Source organism: Castanea sativa, chromosome 7, assembly GCF_040712315.1.
Source record: "Castanea sativa cultivar Marrone di Chiusa Pesio chromosome 7, ASM4071231v1".
In the NCBI taxonomy this organism is placed as follows: Eukaryota; Viridiplantae; Streptophyta; class Magnoliopsida; order Fagales; family Fagaceae; genus Castanea; species Castanea sativa.
The window spans coordinates 1547111-1572267 of record NC_134019.1 but is presented as its reverse complement, the minus strand read 5'-3'; the positions used below and the strand labels follow the sequence as shown (position 1 = coordinate 1572267).

Below are 25157 nucleotides of genomic sequence, written 5' to 3'. Positions count from 1 at the left end.
TCACACATGACACACGAGTCTAATGCTCATCGAATTCCTATCTCATTTGTATATGTGCGCTTAAGCTTATGATTTATTATTTTTGTCTATGGAAGTGATTTTCTATATCATGTGTTTAATTCAAGGAAGTTAATACTGTACTGGAGGTTGTACTGGTTTGGTCAGCGGTACGATATATTTCGGATACCGGTTAATATCGGTGTACCGTTTCGGGATTACCGCTAATATATATATATATATATATATATATATATATATATATATATATAATTTTAAAATGATAAATTTATGTCACTCATCTAATCAATAACAACAACAATAATATATACTTTAGAAAAACCAACAAGTTCATATATATATATATTCTTCAACGTGACTATGGGTGGGTGAGTGCTAGAGTGGCAAGTTCCATCAACTTACTTAACACTAATAATAATAATAATAATAATAATAATAATAATAATATTAGAGCTAAAGTCCCATCACATTTCAAATTAGTGTCAGATTTTCACATGAGCTTTGAAGTCTTGAGCAGATAAATTGAGGGAAAACCGGAGAGGGAAGTCTTGAGCAGATAAAAGAGGAAGAAGAATAGAAGAGAGAACAGACCACAGGTGAACTAATCCGGTGTTGCTTGGGTGATCAACAACGGCAACAAATCCGGTACTGCTTCTTACTTTAATTGCTTCTTCTTCCTCTTCTACTTCTTCTTGTCAGCGTTCCTCTCTCTCAAAATTTACAAAGCAACTCTCTCTTTTCCTAAAAGTTTACCAATAAATCAAAGATTTTTGCTTCGGTCCGAAATGCACTTATCGGCCGGAATCCGGTATTTATTCCGGTACGGCCGAAACAGCTCTGGTATGGCCGGTATTAAATCCGGTACAAAATGAAAGTGTACATGTACCGGTGAAGGTGCCGGAACGGAAAATTTCGACCATATGGGCCGGTACGGTACGAAACTAACTTCCTTAGTTTAATCCTTTTGTTACTAAGTTTTGTACTTAACTTAGAGTTTTAAAATTTCAATTTTTTTTTTCCGGTTTTGAAAAAAAGGAAATAGAGTCACTCATGAGTTGATAAAGTCCTGAGTGCCTTTTGATGAAAATTTCATGTTTTCAAAATTTTTGGCCAGTGGCACGTGAGGAAGTTCAAACTTCAAAAGTCTATTATATGCTAGGGTGTCTTGTGAGTAGCTCATGAGTTGGTCAACCCGTAAGGGACCTACAAGTTACACTAACAACTTATTTTGTTGGACCAGCTATGCCTCTTTTTCCCACAATTTTTAACCTAGAGATTAAGGGTTTTGCAAATTAGAAACATCTGTTTTTGAGAGAAAGAGAGCTTCTCATCCCTTAAGAGAGAATTTCTTGTAGTCTCCTCTCTTCCCTCTCCTATTTTCATACATTGAGAGGAGTTTTCATCCAAACATAACCCATGCACAATTTGAGTGTAGAGAGTATTTTGGAGCTTAACCACATATTCAGCTAGTAAGGCGTGGTGGTGCAATCAAGAGTTATTGTGGAATTTGGAAAGCTAGTGAAGGCAAGACTTTTAGTTGTTTGTTGGTAACAGAAGCTTGGAGAGCTTAAATATAGTGGATGAATCAAGTCTCTTTGATTATCCTCCTACTCCAACTTATTTATTAGCGGATCATTTTTGGCTTGGGGGGCCGCGGGCACGGAGTGGTTTTTAATTCGAGTCCCTTCAATTTTCTTTTTTGATAACACATCAGGTGTTATCTTTGGTTTGCATCCCTTTACTTGTTCCCCTTAGCTTAAATGCTTTACCCAATTATACTTATCCATGCTTTGCCTTATAGCTTCGGTTGAGCAATTAATTAATTACGTAAATTTTGTATTAATTGTGATTAGCTTAAAATTAATCAAGTAATTAGAGGGGTTGTAATTAGCATCTAGTAATTAGACTAGCACACTTTTAGGGGTGTAAAATACAAAACCCCTACAGTATAGGGTGAATTTGTGCAATATGAAATAAAACCAATTCCATGATAATAAATAATTTATTATCGTAATATTATAATCTCCATATAGTAAAAATGTTAAGGTGAAGGGAACTCTTTTATTTTCGAAATAATTTGAATAAATGATTTTTTTAAGGAGGAAAATAATGCCACGTTGTTACAAATTGATCATTTTCATTCATTCTTATATCATTTCATATATAACTCAAATAAGGCATGAGGAAAACTATGTTGTACTTTTTTTGGGGGGGGGGGGGGAATGGCCCCTCTAAAAATTTATAGGACCTCTCTAATAGCAAGTAAAGCATAGATCACAGTTCAAATATTTATAAGCCGGCCCCCCCACGGCCAAACCCCCCCCCCCCCCCTCTCCAACAGAGCCACAAAATTTCGCCATTCCCAAATCCCAACTCTTTCATCACTTAATCTTTCCCATTCCTCTTCCCAGCAGATCAACATATGCCTATATATTTTACTAACTTCTAATTACTCTTTTAATTACTTTTAGCCATTAACTTTTACTAACTTTCATACACAGCTTCCCTCCACTCCTCTTTTCACAAAGTCTAACTCGTAGTCGCTCTTCATACATCTTTTCTATTTTAGTTCAATTTCTATTTATTATCTTATGATATACTTGATTATTTTCTTCTTCTATTCAATTTCTATGTAGTTCAAAGGTACAAAAGTGAGTTTGAATTTATTTTTGACCATAGTAGTCTAGTTTAGTTTAATTTAAATTTTATTTATTTTATACTTGCTTATAGTGATCTTGTTATATTTAATTGTTTTAGTAGTATATTTTCTTGTAGAAGTAGTCTAGTTTTGTTACGTACTTATATATAATTTTTATGAATGTTATGAACCTGTGATTGTTCAAAAGACTAGAAGGAAAACAAGTAAAAAATAACCCCAAGATACTCAATTGGTCGTCTAAAATTGTTAGTATTCTGAGCAGGGTGGTCGATACCGTACCGGTACCGGCCGTACCGGCCGGTACGTACCGTACCGGTCAGTGCACCGGTACCGGTACACTTCTATTTTGTACCGGAAAAAATACCGGCCGTACCGGTCGCGTACCGGCCATACCGGCCAATTTCGGGCAATACCGGCCGATACCGGGCGTACCGGCCGGTACAGAAAAAAACTTTTTTTTTTTTTTTTTGGTTTTGTAATTTTTGAATTTTTGTAAGGACATAATAATAACTTATTTACACTAAATTATTAGTATGATTTGTTTTCTTAGTATGCAATAAACAACTAAGCTTTCTATTTTTTATTTTGTGTTTTTTTTTCCTTTTAATTGATACTAAAGTTTAAAACTATGAATAATTTATTCTGAATTGAAGTAATATTTTATGATAAAATTTTATATTTACTATAATATAAGTGAAATATTATATGTTTATAACCATGGTTCTAGAGATTTTAGTGTGTGTATATAATATATACATATATATATATAAAATAGCGGTAAACCCGAAACGGTACACCGGTATTGACCGGTATCCGAAATATATCGTACCGGTGGCCAAACCGGTACAGCCTCCGGTACGGTATTGACTTCCTTGATTCTGAGTGCTAATTAGTAGTATGCTACTAAAAAATTCCTAACAAAAATTCCTCATTTTGCTCCCTAAAAAAGGGTTACTTTACTTCTCATTATTTTCCTTGCAAAACATTCAAGTAATAACAGAAAAGAAAATTTTAATCATTTGTACCCAAATATATATGAAATCTCAAACCGGTTGTTGAGGATATGCATTAGATACCCATGTGTTTTTGCACTACCTATGCTACCTCTATGTCTCATTGATACATGATAGTACACCACCCTTTTCTTTTTTTATTAATTTTTTTTTATTTTTTATGGGAAGTACACCACCCTTTTCAAGTATGAGTATTTGTATTGAAAAATGTGAAAATTAAAAGGACATGTGTCTTTGGGTCCGTTTAGATACAGTTAAAAACTGAAAATACTGTAACAAAATAATTTTTAAATGTGTGAATAATACTATAGGACCAATTTTTAATAAAAAGTTGCTGAAAAGTGTGTAAATAGTACATGAACAGCGCGTGCACAGTAATGTTGTCCACTGAAACGCGCAGCAGAAAAAAAAAGAAAAGAAAGAAGGAAAACACTGAACGCGGACGCATTCAACGCAATCCAAATAAATACTTTGTCACATAATAGAGAGGATTATATACAAAGGAGACTATGCTTCTCTTTGGAAACCAATGAAAAATGAAAATTATTTTGCTATTCAGTTTATTTTTGCTATTATTCATGAGCTCTATTGCAATTTTTGGTACTATTCATGTGCCCTACTGTACTATTTCAGCTAATTTTTACCTTCATCTACAGTACTTTTAGTAATAAGTATTCAGTTTCAGTAAAATAAGCGGTATCCAAACAAACCTTATGTCTCATTGTTCTACACCGCAAAAGAACATCCACATTGATGAAGTTATAAATTTAGCAATTTAGTACAACAAAAAACTACTTTATCTATTTTATCACCCCATATTACAAAACACCTAACATCAGTGGTTTTATTTTAACTTTTAACACAACAAAATAATATAAAAAATACAATAAAATAATATATCCACTACACATTAAAATAACATAACAATAATAAAAAAAATACAAAATATACAGCCCACCATTATCGATCAACCACCACTTCATATAGCCCACTACCACCACTACCACCACCACTACTACCCACGACCTACTCCTACCACCACAATCAGCCCACAACTATCTAAGAAATTCAATCCAAAACCACAAAAAAAAAATCATGGTAACAAAAAAAAAAAAAAACCACCTGAACCTCCAAAAAGCGCATAATAATACAATTCCATGTTTAAGGTCTATTTGGATACCGCTTAATGCTGAAAATTGGAAACACTGTAGCAAAATAATTTTTAAATGATGAATAGTGTCGTGAGACCTATTTTTAATGAAAGTTTTGCTGAAAAAGAAGGTTTGTGGGTCCCGTGAACAGTGCATGAGACCCATGCGCAAAACGTTGGACACGCAAACGTTCTGTTCACAGGACCCACGCGCAAAACGCTGGACACTTGCTGCTATCCAAACGTTCACTTAGTCACACGATTCACCAATTAAAATCTAAAAATTACTTTATCTATTTTATCACCCCACTTTACAAAACACCCAACATCAGTGGTTTTATTTTAACTTTTAACACAACAAAATAATATAAATAATACAATAAAATAATATATCTACTACACATTAAAATAACATAAAAAACTACATTAATAAAAAAAAATACAAAATATACAGCCCACCATTATCGATCAACCACCATTTCACATAGCCCACTACCACCACCACTACCCACGGCCTACTCCTACCACCACAATCAACCCACAACTATCTAAGAAATTCAACCCATAACCACAAAAAAAAAAAGCCACGGTAAAAAAAAAAAAAAAACCACCTGAACCTCCAAAAAGCGCATAATAATACAATTGCATGTTTAAGGTCTCTTTGGATATCGCTTATTGTTGAAAATTGAAAACATTGTAGCAAAATAATTTTTAAATGATGAATAGTACTGTGAGACCCATATTTAATGAAATTTTTGCTGAAAAAAGAGGTTTGTGGGTCCCGTGAACAGTGCATGGGACCCACGCGCAAAACGCTGGACGCTTGCTGCAATCCAAACGTTCATTTAGTCACACGATTCACTAATTGAATCTAAAAAGGTCTACAACAAAAAACTACTTTATTTATTTTATCACCTCACTTTACAAAACACCTAACATCAGTGGTTTTATTTTAACTTTTAACACAACAAAATAATATAAATAATACAATAAAATAATATATCCACTACACATTAAAATAACATAAAAAACTACAATAATAAAAAAAATACAAAATATACAGCCCACCATTATCAATCAACCACCACTTCACACTGTCCACTACCACCACCACCACCACCACTACTACCCACGACCTACTCCTACCACTACAATCAGCTCACAACTATCTAAGAAATTCAATCCATAACCACAAAAAAAAAAAACCCACAGTAACATAAAAAAAAAAAACCACCTGAACCTCCAAAATGCGCATAATAATACAATTCCATGTTTAAGGTCTGTTTGGATACCGCTTATTGCTAAAAACTGAAAACACTATAGCAAAATAATTTTTAAATGATGAATAGTGCCGTGAGACCCATTTTTAATGAAAGTTTTGTAAAAAAGAGGTTTGTGGGTCCCATGAACAGTGCACGGGATCCACGAGTAAAATGCTGGACGCTTGCTACTATCCAAATGTTCACTTAGTCACATGATTCACTAATTGAAATCTAAAAGGGCCCACAATTAGCAAAAATCCGAAAAAAATTATTAGCACAATTATGCTTTTATATGGCAAATTTTCTACACTAGACCTATCTAAAAAGACCCACGGTTAGCAAAAAACCGAAAAAGTTATTAGCACAAGTATGTTTTATGTGACAAATTTTCTACACTCAGCCTATCTAAAAGGACCCACAATTAGCCCAAAACAGAAAAAATTATTAGCACAAGCATGTTCCATATGACATACTTGTGCTAATAATTTTATGCTGTGGGCCTCTTTAGATAGGTCTAGTGTAGAAAACATTGAAAGGCCCTAAGAGCAACCGCATCAATAAGTAAAATTTTTTTCTTCTATTTTACACTAAAAACTTACTTTTTTTTTTAATTTTTTTATTTTACACACCTATTTTTACAAAACACTTTTGGATATCGCTTATTACTGAAAACTGAAAACACTGTAGCAAAATAATTTTTAAATGATGTAGACTTGAATGTGTGTGAAGCTCCCTCCTGTAGCAAAACACTATAGCAAAATAAATGTGTGTGAAGCTCTCTCCTGGAGACTTGAACCCTGGTCCTTGCCTCCCACACCTCATAAGTATTTATAGTTGTAGAGTGACCACCGTACCAAGGGTGCGCGGTGGTGTTGTGGATTTTTTTCTAATAGGTGATAATTGTGGAATTGTGGACCTAGAATTTAACTCAACCATGTACCGAGCTAAGTAGGCAATTATTATATTAAGTGTCTATTTAGAATAGTTTATTTAGCTAAAATATAAAATTAAATTTTTGTTAAAAATGTAAAAAAAATGTTAAAATATAAGTTGAATAATATAGTAAGACTCATAAATATATAGTATTAAAAAAATATAGTAGAACTATAAATAGTAGAAAAATAACCTGAAAGTAAAGATAAGCTCAGCTCATCCAAAATCTGCACCCTGATTGAGCTGAGTAGGTGATACGTCCTTTTCTACTGAACAAACATCCATAGTGCGTGGTATCAGATTGAGAAGTCACCACTTCTTTTTATGTACATACAACGACAAAGAGTCAAGGACCAAAACATACTACAGCTAGTTGAACTTTTTTTATTTTTTTATTTTATTCACTTTGTCTTGTATATATGTGAATGGAGCTTCATTTTGTTTATTATTTTAATTGGCAGAAACGGTTGTCTTTGTAACAATTCCACGGGATTAATGATAAATTACTCCCATTGGCAGAGTTACTTCTCCTTTGAGCGATTTCCGTCCAATGTTGTACAGTACCTTTAATTGGCCACCAATTATTTGGTAGCATGTTCGATTTGAAGACATTAATTTAAAAAAAAAAAAAAAATTTGTTACTATTGGCAATTTGGCAACTATTTTTTCACCATTTTCATAAGTCTAAGTTTAGTAGACAAATGCGGGTTCTAATTAATTTAATTTTAGTAAAATCATTGATAGTTAAATAAGAAATTTAAAATTTAATCATTGTTTATACCAAAAATCAATTAGTGTCTTGATCTGATGATTAAAAACTATTATCAAGAATTGTTAAAACTCCTTTTAAAAAGAAAAATGTTTGGTAGACAGATAGGTATCCGAAAATGTTGGGTAGGCAAATAGATAAAGCAAAAAACGTGATGTATTTCCCACGCGTATATTCAATTGGTCGTTGAACGTTAAAGAAACGAATATCTCCTCTCGTTTGGTTGCACGAAGAGGAGAAAAGAAAAATTTATAACCATCTTTTATGTGTGTGTATATATATATATATATATATATATGTAATATGCATATATTTATTTATTTTTATGCATTTGAACCATTATCCACATTTACTAGTATGCCCTTTGGTTAAGATATCAATAAAGTATTATATAACAAACAACTCCTATATTTAAAAAGTTACAAAAAAAAGTGTAGAAATCACAGTAAGTTCTAATCAAAGTGTCACATAAAAACTATACTTATAAAATATACATACAAAATTATATGAAAAATCCATAGCTGTATTAAATATAAACACAACTTCTAATCAATGTATTACATATTTATTAATTTTTGGTTGGTTTAAAATTTTACAAACATAAAAGTTAAAAAATATATAAAGATGATATAATTTACGATAAATTTGTTAAAATTTACATAATCTTATTATAAGAAATATCTAAAGATAATTTGTTAAATGCCAACCAACTTCAATAAAGATCTTGTTGCAGAAACTTTACTTCTGCCCATATCAAGTCTCTTATCTTGTCCTATCAAGCAAAGAAGAGGTCTCTTCCTTTGTCCTTTCTTGAATTCGTCCACTTCTAAGCATATATAAAGTACAACGAAAATTGGGACTCTGGAAAAATTTGTCAATCCTTTGCTTGCCTTTTACCAAACAATTTATACTCTCTCTCTCTCTCTCTCTCTCTCTCTCTCTCAATAGTTTTCCTACCAAACTTACCATTGAAGTTGTGGCGAATTCCAACCAAACGTTCATGCATGGACATGCATATGCTTTGAGATACGTGTTCGACACGTAATGACCTGACATGACATGGTATACGTACATGTTCAAGTGCAACGATGACGAATGAAGATTTGTATATTCTCGTAAGATTAATTCACAACTACTTTCTAATTATTAGCATTCGTAAGCCCAAATGATGGATTATATTGGGAAGAAAATTATTAGTACACACAACTTTTGTGTCACACCGCCTTTAAATTTAAGTAATGAACTAATTATCAAATGGCCCAGAAGCTAGAAAAACCAAGTGAATTGATAAAATTATTCGTCGCAAGCAGCCAAGTTCAATTTGTGAAAACATTTAATGACTGAAATGTTTATAATGCAACAAAGAGAATTATGAAGTGGTTAATTGCAGTGCAACAATGAGAAATACATGCACGTAACGGGAATATGGCCAGAATCATGAGAGTAACGGTTTCACTTCTACACACGCTATTGCCTCTATTTAGATATTTATTGCATGTGTAAGGTTGAAAATGAATCATAAACAGCTTGGGTTTGGCTTTTGGCTCAAAATATAGTTCATTCATATATGTTTATTTACAAACAGGTCAAGTTTGAGTATTAGTTTTGGACTTGTTTAATAAACAAGTCAAGTAATATATATATGTTCATTAACAAGCTTGTAAACAATATGGCTCAATAAAAAATAAATTAACCGAGCTTAGGCTCATTTAAGGGTTGGTAAAAAGATTGATATGAACTTAAAAAAATAAAACAATATCTTAGTAAGCCGTTAATTAATTGGAAGTTGGGTTCACTTGTCCAAATTAAGAGTCTGTTTGAAAACAATCTATTTAGCTAAAACTAAATTTTTTTTGCTAAAAATACTATAAATAAAGCTAAAATGTAGCTGGAATAGTATAATAGGACCTATAAATAGTACCAAAAAGTGTAATGAAACTCATGAATAGTAGAAAAAATAAGCTAAATAGTAAAATGTTCATGCTAATGGAAGCCCTTAGGGTAATGGTCAACAATCCATTTTGGGAAAATTTTGACACCACTTTTATGGGAAATGGAAAAAGTTGTCAAAATATTAATTGATTTTTTTTCTTTTTTCATAAAAATTTTCTTTGAATAGATTATTAATTATTGTTCTAAGGGCATCCGTTAACATTTTTCATAGTAAAAAAAGTTGGCTTTTTAAGCTAATGCCAAACTCAACATAAATGAGCTTGATAATATACTTAATATAGACTTGATAATATATTTGTGTTGGACTTGGATAATAGTTTCATATTGAGTTTAAGCTCGACTTAACTAATGAAACAAATTGAGTCAAACCGAGTTCAAATTTTTGGAAGAGTTTGATTTTGAATATTGTTTGTAAGCTTGGTTTGAATTCAATTCGAGTTAGAACATTTTATTTATGTTATTGAGTATTGACCCGAACTAAAAAACTCACTACTTGAATAAAGTTCAGTTTGTTTACAACCCTATTATTGAGACTGTTAACTTGATCCTCATATATCACCAAGAGACTTAGAGTTAGAGCATACATAGCAGAATTGCCAAGTGCTAAAAGTAGTCCAATATATATATACACACACACACACACACACAAGGTTTTTGTGAATGCTATTACTTATTTATTTATTTAAAGTAATTGGTAATTCGAAAGTGAATGCACTTACTTAAAAGGTAGTATATCGTGTACCTGTGAGATCCAACATATGCTAGGTGCAAGATATAATTTTCCTTGCTTGCTTAAAATAAGGCATTTATTTGTGCTCTTTCTCTTGGAATTGACGCAATGGTTTTGCATGAATATTAATTAATTCCACACCCCCCCCCGCGGGGCGCCGCAAAGGAAACAGGCCCTAGTGGTAGGCCCAGTTTAACGTTATATTTTAATATTTCTATAGTGTAGATTAATTGCATCTTCCCGAGCAAATTTGTTTATTTTAATATCTCTATAGTGTAGATTAATTGCATCTTCTCAAGTAAATTTACTTTCAGATATACATCTCTGGTTGACATACCAAGAACAAGGTGTAATATCAGGTAATTACTCCATTGTACAAAGTTACAAGTTATTGAAAATAGCATTACTCTAAAGCATCCCATCTTAACAAACCATTTTTAGTTTATCTAAACATTTTATAATCATTAGTTAGTTTATCTTATGTCCATATATAAGATAGACATCACTAGTGTACTCTTTTATTTATAACTAATCGCTAACCCGTATGATGCACGAGAATAGCTACTGGATGAGTTTCAGGAAAAAAAAATGTCATTTTTATTTATTAGTTTTTTATAGAAAGGAATAAGAAACATAATGTTATGTCTCTAGTTTAGTTTGTGTTGTATATATAGGTATATATAAGATATGTTGTAATATATATACCAAATGTGTCTATTAAAAGGTCATAACCCTTTAAATTGGATATACCAAAATGTGTCTATTGAAATGTCATAACCCTTCATATTGAATATATATTAAAGATGCTTATTGACTGAAAATGTGCATATTGAATGAAAATGTGTTTATTGAATGAAAATGTGTCTATTGACTGAAAAGATGCATATTGAATGAAAATGTGCTTGTTGAAGGGTCATAATCCTTTAGGTATAAATAGTGGTTCATATTAATTTAGTAGCTTTTTCTCAACTTCTTTTTCATCTTTCTTAAAAACACAAGAAACTTGTGAGTCTTCTCTAAAATTGTTATTTGTAAGTTGGTTTTTTTTTTTTCCTGTTAAATAGTGAAAATGGTCTAGGAATCAAGCCACACCAACGGTAGCAACAATTATATTGAATGATTTCTTTACATGTCTTACGAAAGCTATCCTTCTAAGATTTCTTATTCTCTTCCCTATTCCTTATTGATGCTTTCTTCTTAATGACAATTTTTTTTAATATATACATTTTATGTGAAATAGTGAGTAGATACCAAAATTTAACAGGCAAAATAAAAAGGCACAAATGTTTGGTGCTTTTAAATGAATAGGTGGCATAAATTTATTTAGTCACATGGCGCAATAAAGAATGGTCAACAAAAAGTCACGCGTTTCACTTTTATATTATTATATAAATGTGGTAGCTAGAAGGAGATGACTTCACCATTCACAAAATCTCCTCTTGGTACAAAACAAATTTCCTATAACATACATATACGGTATATTGATATATCTAACTTCTCAATTTATAATGTGTGGGTCTTACATTTATGTAAGGCTGTCCATGAATCGGGTTAGATTGGGTTTAGGCTTAACCTGCATTCAACCCGACCTAATCGGGTGGAGAAACCCTCAACCTGTTGCCAACTGAGAGGATGATTAGATCAGGCGGGTCAGTCAGGGTTGAAGATTTGGAAAATGGTGAAAATCTGACATGAAAACAATGAAAAAAGGCCAAAATTCGGTGAGATCTCGCCATCTCAACCATTTTTTGCAAGATTTTGCCTAGATCTGGCCATTTTCATCTAGAATTTGAGCCTAAGAAAATTAAATTTGACCTCTCAAAAAAATTCTTTGGTCTCTTAAACCAAAAATATAGGCCAAATAACAACAAACGATAGTCCAAAACATCAACAAGATTACTTAGACAACACCAAAACACTTAACAAGAAACTCATATTTTAGCCTTTTGAACACAAAAAATGAATAGAAAAAAACCCCTTTTAATCAAAGTTTCATGTTCAAAATACAATCCCTATAATAGGAGAGAGAGAGAGAGAGAGAGAGAGAGTGTTGGTAGCTTCACTCATCAGATTCAAACTTGTCTCTTCAAGCTGAGAACTAACATACAGACCCATGTTAAGGACAACAAGTTGAAAGCATAGTGTATAAGCTTTGAATGAGCTGGGTATGCTATGGATAGGCAGAGAAAGAAAGAGGCTGGTAGGGTATCTATTTGAGAATTGTTTTTTTTGATAGCTTATTTGCATAATGTGAAAGAAAAGGCTAAAAGTTAGCTTTTTTAAATAAAAAAAAAAGTTAGATTATTTGAAATAAATTTGCGATAAAAAGTAGTATGAGGCATGCAAACAATATATAAAACAAGCGAAAATCTAGCTTATAATCATTCTCCAAATACACACAAAAGCTAAAACTTAGCTTGTTTTCAAAAAATTAAAAGTTAAATTATTCAAAATAAAGTTAAGACAAAAAGTAGTGTGAGACTCACAAAATGTACATAAATTAAGTAAAATACTATTTTATAATCATTTATCAAACACACTTAGGATTCGTTTGGTTGGAGTGAAAATTGGAGGGTGTGTTTTGGGAGAGTGTGTTTGGTTAGGAGTGGAAATGAGGGAAGAAAATGGTGGAGCTCGGCAGTTTTATCCTCAGGCCCACCAAAACTCAATATTTCCAAATTAGGGAGAAAACTCGAGTGAAAATGAGGGCTGTGTTTTGGAAGAAATTGCCCAACCCAAAGCTTAGATTTTTTAAAGCATTTTTTTATTTTTCTTCTTTGCTTCTTTATTTATTTTTTGATCTTTTTCTATGTTATCATAACGATTTTGTTTTTATTTGTTTATTAGTTTTTTTTTCCTGTGCTTATCCTTTCTTTCATTTTTTTAATTACCTTTTCTTTTGTGCTTATCCTCTCTTTGGTTTTTCTTTTCTTTTCTTTTGTGCTTATCCTTTCTTTTCTCAACAATTTAGACTTTTTTTTTGTTACAAAAGTTTTGGGTCTTGAACTTGTTCTTTCTTAAAAAAAAAAAAAAAAATGAAGAACCATTTATACATAATTTGGTTTTTTGTTTTTGTTTTATTTAATAGGGACATGATAGCAAATTTATATAAACTATATTGTCTATCTTATATATCTTCTCAATCAAATGAGAATTTTTTCATCATTTTATTTTTTCATCCCCCAACCAAATACCATGAGAAAACCTGCATTTTTCATCCTCACTTTTCAACAATTCCAACCAAACCTACTAATAAGTTGGTTTCTATGTAGAAATTGGAATAAGAGATTGAAATTGTGAGAGTAGGAGTCTGTTTAGTTGAGGGTGAAACAAGGAGGATAGAAAATAGAAACGATAAAACTAATTTTATGTCTGTTTTGTTGGAGAGAATGAGAGTATGGAAAATTGCTAAGAGAAAGTGAATTCTCCCTTGGCCCACCAAAATTCTATCTCCCTAATTAGGAAAGAAAATAGAAAGAAAATGAATAGTTTCAGTTAATGATTGAACTAACCATCCTCCTTTTACGTGTTTGCTGGTTGCTTTTTTCTTTTTTTATTTTTTATTTTTTCCTTGGGTGTGAGTTGTAGTGCTTTCTTTTCTTTTCTTTTTTTGGTTGCTTTTTACTCTTTTTTTTTTTTTTTTCCCCTTTTCTAGGCGTAAGTTGTGGGCGCCACACACACATTTTTTTGGGTCTAACTAGACATGAATTTTAGAGTTTTTTTTTGGGCATGATTTTTAGTTTTTAATAAATTTGGGCGATTTCCTCTTTTTTTATTTGTTTTTTTTTCTTTTCACTTTTTTTGTTTTAATTGTGCACCATTTCTTTAAGGCATATGAGTAAATTTATTCAAAATCATTTTTTTTTATTTCTCCACTTTTATCCCTCCAACCAAACACAAATAAAGGAAACTAAATTTTTTTATATCCTCTAACTTTCTATCTCTTTCTTATTTTCTATTCTCTTACTTTTTTTTTACCTCTCTAGCCAAATGAACCCTAAGAGGAGCAAGTGAATTTGATTGAGCAGAAAGGTTATTAGTTTACAGCTGTGAATTATTAAATCATGAGAAAAACGTGTTTTACCCCTTTTTTCATTTTTTATTTTTCTGAATACAGGCGTGTTTTACCTTCACCTTGTGCATCGTGAACCTTACTATTTTGCTCTCTCTACTTTATGGAAATATGATTACGTGTATAAATTAAGTACTAAAGGGATCATTATCAGCCATACATGCATATTGTATTCTAATATCATCTTAAGAAATAATAATAGTTAAACCTTTAACCGAGAGAAGCCAAGATGGGATTCCCTTTGATTAAGCAGTAGTTTTTTCTTCTTTTATTTTATTTTATTTTATAATTATTTTAACTTCTTCACATTTTTCTAATGCGTTCATTTTAATAATATGTGACTGGTACGTAATATTCTCTATCTGACTATCTCACTACTCCACGTGCAGTTCGTGTTTAAGATACAGTACAGCTATGAAAATGAAACTCTTCATGACTACCCTTAGATTTAAACCTATATAAACCCCCGCAAAGAACTCTCTCACCACTGCAACCACCAAAATCCTCAGCAATGGAGCTCACTTCTTGGGCTGCTGTTTTAGCCATGGCATGGCTAGCTGCTTTGCTCTTTTTCTTCAAACATAACCCCCTTCGATTCCACAAGCTAAAACTTCCACCAGGACCCAAACCTTGGCCTATCATAGGCAATCTAAACGCTATTGGTCCTCTCCCTCACCAATCCTTTCATAAATTGTCTCAAAAATACGGACCCATTATGCAACTTAAGTTCGGGTCTGTCCCAGTAGTGGTTGCTTCATCTGCCGAAATGGCAAAGCAATTCCTAAAAACACACGATCACATCTTTGCCTGTAGACCCCAAACTGCTGCTGGGAAATACACCACTTATAACTTCACCAATATCTCATGGGCACCTTATGGACCATATTTGCGCCAAGGGCGTAAGATATATCTCTCTGAGCTATTTAGCTCGAAACAACTGGAGTCCTTTGAGTATATTCGCGTCGAAGAAAGGCGTGCTCTTCTCTCACGCTTATGTGCCTTGTCTGGGAAGCCGATTAGGCTGAAAGAGCATCTCTCGCACCTTACATTAAGCGTCATAAGCAGAATTGTATTGGGCAAGAAGTATTTCAGCGAGTCTGAATATGAGTCTTCGATAGTGACACTCAAAGAATTTCAAGATATGTTGGACGAATTGTTCTTGCTAAATGGGGTGTTGAACATTGGGGACTGGATACCAGGGCTCGATTTCTTAGACTTGCAGGGATACGTGAAGCGAATGAAGGCTATCACAAAAAAATTTGATCGATTCCATGACCATGTTATTGGTGAACATAAGGCAAAGAGAGAAAGCGTGAAAGATTTTGTGCCAAAGGATATGGTGGATTTATTATTGCAGCTCGCCGATGATCCTAATATTGATGTTAAGCTCACTTATGACAATATCAAAGCGCTCACTCAGGTATGCCTTATTAACCTTTCTAATTTTATTTTTATTTTTCTTGTTTAACCTCTATTTTTTTCTTGTAATTAGCAGATGGGGAATAATTGTAATTTTGGTGCCTTCTATTTTTCTAACCGAGAATGCATGCAGATATAATCCTTCTTGATCAAATTTGTTTGCAGGAGCGGAACTACACTTAAGGGTGCCACATTAACAAAATAATAAAAATATTTTTTTGTATTGTATTTAAAAATTGACTCATCAATTTATAAGACATGTTCTAAAATTTGTAGGATAGGCTAAAAGATATCAACCTTAATTATAAATGGTTGGAGTTATAGGTTTTTAAAAAAAAAAGAAGGCCTGCTCTTATCTGGTTATCCCCCTAAATGATAAATATATAGTGAATGACAATTGCTTTTGTTCATTAATGTCAGGATCTTGTAGCTGGAGGTACAGATACCTCTGCAACTACTGTGGAATGGGCTATGTCTGAACTCATGAAGCAACCACATCTCATCAAAAAGGCAACGGAAGAACTGGATAGGATTATTGGAAGAGAAAGATGGGTAGAAGAGAAAGACATCCCACAGCTTCCTTATATTGATGCAATTATGAAAGAAACAATGAGAAAACACCCTGTTGCCGTATTGCTTGCACCACATTTGGCTCTTCAAGACTGCAATGTAGCTGGTTACGACATTCGCAAAGGAACAACAATATTCATAAACACTTGGAGTATAGGAAGAGATCCATCAATATGGGATGCACCAGAAGAGTTCCGCCCAGAGAGATTTTTGGGTAAGCCTATTGATGTGAAGGGACAAAATTTTGAGCTATTGCCATTTGGTTCAGGGAGGAGGATGTGCCCTGGGTATAGCCTAGGACTAAAGATGATTAGCTCCAGTTTGGCTAATATGTTGCATGGGTTTGAGTGGAAATTGCCAGAAAATATGAAGCCAGAAGATTTGAGCATGGAGGAAATCTATGGCTTGGCTACGCCAAGAAAGTTTCCACTTGTTGCAGTCATGAAGCCACGGCTCCCGCTTCATCTTTATTAGTTATGACAATAATCGATATCGTATGTTGTATTTTCTTATATTTTGTACCAGTTTCCTATTAAGTGTATCCTTATTGCCGTACTTGACTCTGCCTTAATTGAAAATAAAATTGCAACTTCGTTGCACATATGATTTCTATTAATGTTTTTTTGTCTCGCAGGATTTAATTTTAGGCACACTTGATAATTCAAGGTCATAGTGGTCTGTTTTATGTCAACTTGGCCCCAAAATCATCAACGAATGCCGTATTAGCTAGAATAGTAGTTCACAAACAAGAATTTTTATTGAAATACATTTGTTGAACATTAGTTGACAAAGTCTTCAATTCAAAAATACTTCATTGAAACTTTTCAACGATTTTGAATTAAAAGAAAAAAAGTTTAGAAAAAGTAGTTGTATGATTAAAAAACCTGCTTACTAAAACCAAATTACCCCAACAAGTGTTGCAGCCAAACTTTGCTTTGCTAGCTATGTACCCCAAACCTCCCATTCGATAAGGGAGAAGAGATTAAAGGTCTCACTTTTTTTGGCATCCAATTGCAAAAAAAGTAGATACTAATGCAAGATAGATAGACATGGACGGGGTTTTTATTTGAGGAAAAAAATAAGAACAAAATAACGGGATAAGACATAGGAATCAACACTTTGTTTGACTTTTGTTATTCTCTATTTGCAACTTTTTTGGTAAAATTAATTAGCTTTTAGGTTAAAATATATATGAAATATAATTAGATGATATATATGACTTTTATTAGATTTTATTTTTGAGAGAAATGACTTTTATTAGATTGGTAAATTATGGAAAACGTAGCTATATTTGGTTCTTTCAAAAAAGAAAAAAGAAAAATTGCAAATACTTCAAAAAGATGGTTTGTGTACTACACAACTATTATAAGTTTTACTATATAGAATTTACAAACTGATGTATCAATTTTTGAACATTAAAAAAAATTAAGAAATTGTTTTCTATTTTATTAATGTGGCACAAATCATACTAATTGTTGCATTAATTTGTAAATATTTTGTAGTTGCCTTGTTATTATTTATTTATTTATTATGTCACTCATCATGTTCATTAACACTAGGAAGTCTTATTGGAAAACATTCTATCACTAGACATTCCTAAACCAACCAACTAGCAACCCCAAACTTCAGGCAACTCATATCTTGATCCACACGTGTCCTTCTACAAGCCCCATGGATCATAAAATTAACCCAAAAACGGCATGGCATAGACTCTAATCTCACAATTGTGTCCATGAAAAAACAATTGCGCTCTTAACATGGTGTTTGGCGTTGGTCTAGACAATTGACCCAAATTAAGACTTGGCCGCCCTGGGTGTATCTCTCTTAGTCACAAAGTTAACCGTGTACCTTCATTTCTCCCCAACATATTTAAAAACAAGCTTTATAGGCTTTATTTTAGTACCACCATCATTGGCACATTGATGGTCACTTCATAGACAGACCCAGCAGCCCCAGCATTGGTCAACACGCTGGTGTATTGAACAACCCTCATGTTTCCAAACACAATGGAGAATGATCGATAATTGAGTTGACCAAGGTCTGAAAATTTCCTTGAGCTCGTAACATTGGTGTGTTTATTTGTTCTTATCAACTTCTCATCTACTGCTTTATCAATTTTTTAAATGAACATAAAATCTTAATTGTTATTATCAACTTTTTTTTTTCATCTCTTTATATATCTCTAGCTATAATAAAAACAGCAAAAAAAACTCAAGAGTTTTTTTTTTTTTTTTGGATATATACAAAATTACAAAGCCTTAATTGTTGTTTAGGCTAAAGCCACTAGCAATGCAATTACTAAAAGAGCCCAAGAAGAAAGAAGAAGAAGACTCCATTTGGTAGGAATTATTATGGGGTTTGTATTTAGACCTGAAATATATATACACCATTCATGCACATGATGCCCTTGTGTTTTTTGGGGCATAGTAAGACGCTGAGAGGCAGATGGAGTCAATGTATTTAGACATTTTTAAATTTTTTTTTGCTTTTTCGATTAGATTCACTATAGCTCACGGATTTGGTACAACCATGCCTTGATAATTTGCAGTAGAATCACCATCCACACCCGCTGCTTTCCCTTTCCTAACATATCTCTTACTTTGTTGAAGCTAAATGCTGTTAGACATTGCAGCTTCAAGTTTCACTATGATCTGGGTCCAAACCTTTTCACACCACATCCATTATAATTTAATATAATGGAGACAGCTTCACGTTTCCTCTAGGATAATATAATGGAGTCTTCTTCTTCTTTCTTCTTGGGCTCTTTTAGTAATTGCATTGCTAGTGGCTTTTGCCTTTCTCTCAAAATTATTTCATAAATAAAATACTAACCTTTAAGCCTAAAAAAAGAGCGAATCATTTTCCTCTCAGTTTTCAGCAAAAGTGTTATTCCTTTAAATTTCAAAGGATGTTTTTGTACTTTGCCCAAAAGAAATTTCTCAATTTTAGCCCTTATCACTTGGGTGTCCTCCTAGGACAATCATTGCAATTTTTAATTGAATGGTTATGGCGATGGTCATGTCTTTTTTTTTCCCCCCATATTAAAGGCAATTAGTTGTAAATTTAAGTCAAATTAATGTCTTAGCTTAAAGCTAAAAAAGAAATAAAAAAAAGCAATCACTTTTTTTTTTTTGGCTAAAAAAAAGCAATAGCATTGATTAAAAGATAGAAAACATCAAATAGAATAGCAGTGGATTTGAATGATACATCAACATTATAAATAATATATATATATATATATATATATATATATATATATATATATATATATATATATAAAAGATTAAAAAGAAAAAGCTAGCGCAAGTCAAGTTCCACTTTTTTATTTATTTAATTTGCAAAGAACTCGATACTAATACTAATAATAGCAAGTTTCGCTTAAAAAAAATTATACATAAATTGAATATTCGAATATCAAGTTTCACGTGACATTTTTTATTTAAAAAAGCCACATTAGTGCTTGCCACCATGGCAAAACACGCATGGAATTTGATACTGGTAATATTGAGTTCTATATAGAACTCAATTTTCATAATATCAAGTTCCAAAAAAGTGGCATTTTACTAGATAGTTTCAAAACAATATTATTTTGCTGAAATTTTTGAAAATAAATGGTATTCTACCATTTTGCTAACTACCATTTATACAAAGTGTCAAGTACTCTACTAGTCTAGTACTCTCATTCCATCCAAATTGACTACATAGTGCAAAAGTTTGGAGTTGAAGATGAAGATCTGGTGCAACACACAACCCTGGATGCAATTACCCATTCTTTTCTCATAAAAAGTTATAATTTCTCTCAATTTTCTATTTTTCATTTCTAACTTTTTCTCACTTAAAGCAACCACATCTCATTAAAAAGGCAACAGAAGAGCTCGATAAAGTAATAGGGAGAGACAGATGGGTGGAAGAGATTGACATTCCACAACTTCCTTATATTGAAGCAATTGTCAAGGAGACAATGAGAAAGCACCCTGTGGCTGGATTGCTTGCACCGCATTTAGCTGTGCAAGATTGTGATGTAGCTGGTTACAAAATCCAGAAAGGAACTAGAGTCTTCGTAAACACATGGAGTATTGGGAGAGACTCATCAATATGGGATGCACCAGAAGAGTTCCGCCCAGAGAGGTTTTTGGGTAAGGCTATTGATGTGAAGGGCCAAAGTTTTGAGCTATTACCATTTGGTTCTGGGAGGAGAATGTGTCCTGGCTATAGCTTTGGACTCAAGGTGATTAGCTCTACCTTGGCTAATATGTTACATGGATTTAACTGGAAACTACCAGAAAATATGAAAAATGAAGATTTAAGCATGGATGAAGTTTATGGATTTGCAACATCTCGCAAATTCCCACTTGTTGCAATGATGGAACCTCGACTCCCTCTTCATCTTTATTAGTGGTGAATTGATGTGTAATGAACAATATATATATATATATATATATATATATATATATATATATATATGTATTTATTTGTTTTTCTTTTACCAAATTTTCTGTATTGAATCATTTCCTACTTATGTTGTATTCCCATGCTACCATTCTACCATAGAAATGTGTCGTAGTTATGTACTATGGGCTTTGCTCAATAAATAAAATCTTGGAAAAGAAGTTACTTCAGGGCTCTATCTTCCAATACGGCGAATGAGCTAGGTAAAATGTGCAGTAAGAAACTAAAACTTTTGTTGACTCACTTACATTTGTAATTCTTATTTGTCCATCCCACTTTTGAAAGGGATTGAAAATCACTGTCCACCGCACATTATATAGCCTCTTCCTTCTTACCCAAAGAAGAAAAAATTCCTCCTAATGAGCCACCTCCCACCCAAATAGTAGGACAGCTATATGCATGAGTAAGTTTGAGGAATGAATTATAATATTCACACAAGTAATCGTAACTTCTTCCTTACTAATACCTCTTCTTTATTAAAATAAAATGAGTACTTACCTCTATGATCTTGGAAGCAGCTTCTCCACGTAATAATCTATTAGAAATTATATGCACATCAGAATAAAATTTCTTTTTCAGACTTCAACTTTCTTGTTTCGAATTATAACCAAAGCAAGGTTATTTTACCCTATTTAAGAGTACTAGCATGAGCTCTTTTATAAAATTTAGTATTTAATACGTTAAAAAGTTACTTTATCTACTCTAACACACTATTTTACAGCTCAATTTACATCACGCAGTCTCTCTCTCTCTCTCTCTCTCTCTCTCTCTCTCTCTCTCTCTCTCTCTCTCTCTCTCTCTCTCTCTCTCTCTCTCTCTCCATTGTAGCAGCAGCCACACCCCACAACACTCCACCACCATAAACCCACAAGCTGCCACCACCACCACCGTAAAACCCAAATTTGCAACCCAACACTACTAGAAATCCACCACCACCACTAAAACACAACCCACCATCACCTCAAGTCTAAAAAAACACAAATCAAATAAAAAACTCATTACAAAACATAAATAAAAAAAATGCAAACCCAAAGAAATTTTTTTAAAAAAAACCTATCACCAATCTGTGAGAAAACTTTGATTTAAAATGTTTTATAAAAACACTTGTTTAATGTATTCATAATGCAAAAAAAAAAAAGAGGTGTTTGGCACCAAAAAACATATGTAATTTTACACAATTCACAAACCCAGTTGAGTTATTAAAACCCAGCCAGGTTACACGGTTTTCTTAGAACCCTCGGATTTTACTTGTTTTGACTAGGTGTTATGCACATCCGGTCCAATTGATGACCTAAACCGATCTATGTGCCAAGTCGCCAAATTACTGATCTAACTGTATGAGCTGGTTGAGTTTAATAATACTAGTTTAAATACTAAAAACTGTTGTTTGAACATCGCTATCAAACACAGCGACCGTAAATTGGCCTTTACCCAATTCTTTGCCAAACGTACAGTACTATAGATAAAGGTAAAAGTTAGTTGAAATAGTATAGTGGGACATATGAATAATACCAAAAAGTGCAGTGGGACCCATGAATAGTAGCAAAAATAAGCTGAATAGTAAAATAAATTGACAAAATTAATCAAACCAAAAGAACACTCAATATTGTATTGTCACGATAATATTGATTGCTTAAACAGTACTACTCTAATCAGAATATCAAAAATCTTATTTGCTTGCGTTAGTTTGCATATTGCTTGCCAAAAATTGTGTATGGTCCAAAGGCAAGTTTTAGGCTTGGAACTAAAACAAATAGTCTGAGGTTGACACATCAAAATTTATATTAGAAATTCAATTCAATTTTCAGAGAACATTGAATTTTCAAGGGGAAAGAGAATGAGAATTTTAGATCAAGAGTCTGAATCTGAAAAATGCAATAGTCTGGGAGGGAGGTGATTGTAGGTTGATTTAGATTTGAGCTATAATAATGCTTTTAGTTCAAATTTATTATTATTTGAATATAAAATTGTAAATCTTAAAACAGTCTATGTGTACGATGGTTTAGCATTTTCATGTTTTAACTGGGCACAAAACTTTGAAGCAATAAAATTATGTTTTCTAACTGAATTAAAAAATATATATGTTTGAATTTAATTAATGAACCTAATATACTACACTTAAGGTATCGTACGGTCATACCTAAAGTTTTACCTGATTTTTGCATTGCATATGATTCCTTTTGTTTTATAATAAAATTAAGAAAAAAGGATAAAGAGAGGAAGAAGAAATATATCATTTTATATTAAAAGAGTCTCACTTAGATCTCATTCAAAGTAGTTTTTGGGTGCATAGAACAGATTAGCAACTACTTAAAATTAAAAATCATGCCCCAAACTCCAAACCAAGATACAGTTTAGTTGATTTTTGGGCCCTCTGGGACAATATAAAGGATGTGGAGAGAAAAGGTTTGGACCCAAATCATAGTGCAACATGAACGATTTGGCTTAGGCTGTAGCTACAATGTCGACAACATTTATGCTATGTTTGGAAGTTTTGAGAGTGAGAAGAGTAGAGGGGAGTAGAGAGGAGTAGATGGAAGGAGAGTAGTGGAACGGAGAGTAGACAGGAATGATTATCCTCCAAATTATTTGGATGTTTTTAAAATTAAGTAAGGGGGAGGGGAATAATTAGTCTTTTCATTTGTAATTTTGTTAATATGGTAAGAGTAAATTTGATAATTCATTTGGTCAAGTATTTTTATACTCCACTCTCCCTCCAAATCTCTCCAATTTGGGGGAATTAAAAATGAGGGGTTAGAAGTAGTTCAAACCCCTCCAAATCCCTCCCCCTCATTCCATAAAAAACATCCATATAAGGTAATTAAATTACTCTCCCTCCCTCTACTCAACTCGCTCTTCTTCCCCTAACATCCAAACATAGCATTAGGGTGAATTTGTTTGGAGGTGAAATAGAGTGGATGGAAAAATTTGGAGAGAAAATAAGAAGGAAATTTTTTTTAAAGTATGTTTGGTTTGGTGAGAAGGAAGGAAAATAACTAGTGGGACCCAGGTGTTTTCTCTCCGAGCCCACCAAAATATTTTCTCCCTAAAGTGGACAGAAAATTGAGTGGGAATGAATTTTTTCTTGATTGACAAAAATGCCCATGTACACATGCCTAGGCGTTCACTTTTTTTTTTTTTTTTTTTTCTTCTGGGCAATAACTCACCTCCTCCTTTTTTTTCTTTTGATTTTCTAGTGCCTGGGTGTGATAGTTGTTTTTTTTAGGGATGTGATTTTTATTTTTTTAATAAATTTCGGTGATTGCTATTTTTTTGTGATTATTTGTCACTTTTTTTGTTTTAATTGAGCATCATTCTTTAACAAGGGTATATGAGTAAATTTATTTAAACTCATTTTTTCCATCACTCCACTTTTCCACTTCCAACCAAACAAACCTTACTTTTTCATCCTTCCACCATTTTCTATCCTCCCACTTTTCCACTCATCCAATCAAACGGACCCTTAGCTTCATCAAAGTAAGAAATATGTTGGGAAAGGGAAAGTAGTGGTGGATGGTGACTCAGACATTGTTGCTAGGGCTGTCTACGGGTCGGGCGGGTCGAGTTTGTGCCCAACCTACAACCAACCCACTAAAGATCGGGTAGGGAGTTGCTAGACCCGCAACCGACCCGTATTAGGGTCGGGTTTTACCCGTTGGGTGAGTGGCGGTTTCGAGTGAGGCTGAAACCCACCAGAGAGTACCGAAAAAAGGATAAATCGGCGAGATCTCTCCTGTTTGGTCCAAGATCTGATGTGATTTAGCCAGATCTGGCAGAGATTTCGCCAAATCCGATGCTTTTTCCCACAAATCATGCCTAGAATCGCCGAATCTGGTGTTTTGGTCTTCGAAATCTGCGAAAATCGTGCTGGGAATCTCGTCGGAAAGCTTGAAATCGCAACGAGTAGTTCTCTCTTCAGGCGGGTCGAGTTGAATGGGTTTTGAAGGAATGGAACTGAAATCGAACCCTTGGCGCCGGGTTTTGGAGCTCAGGACCCGCGTCCGACCACCAGAGCTGTTGGATTGGGTTGTAGCGAGTCTGGTACGGGCGGGTTGAGTGGGTTGGTCGGGTTGGTGGGTGAGATGGACAGCCCTAACTTCTGCAAATACCAACAAAAAAAAGTGTATATAGATTAGAAATGTAATCAACTGTTTAGGATT

General features: G+C 33.1%; 2 protein-coding genes across 2 annotated transcripts; both read left to right on the top strand.

Annotated features, from left to right (window-relative positions):
• Window positions 1-15026: 15026 nt before the first annotated feature.
• On the top strand, window positions 15027-17107 carry LOC142642392 (trimethyltridecatetraene synthase-like). Its single transcript, XM_075816737.1, has 2 exons — window positions 15027-15979; window positions 16399-17107. Exons 1-2 carry the CDS (start codon window positions 15071-15073, stop codon window positions 17020-17022), a joined length of 1533 nt encoding a protein of 510 aa, XP_075672852.1. The 5' UTR covers window positions 15027-15070; the 3' UTR covers window positions 17023-17107.
• A 2909-nt stretch (window positions 17108-20016) lies between these two features.
• LOC142643139 (trimethyltridecatetraene synthase-like) lies at window positions 20017-21033 on the top strand. Its single transcript, XM_075817680.1, has 2 exons — window positions 20017-20046; window positions 20390-21033. Exons 1-2 carry the CDS (start codon window positions 20017-20019, stop codon window positions 20942-20944), a joined length of 585 nt encoding a protein of 194 aa, XP_075673795.1. The 3' UTR covers window positions 20945-21033.
• The last annotated feature ends 4124 nt before the right edge of the window (window positions 21034-25157 follow it).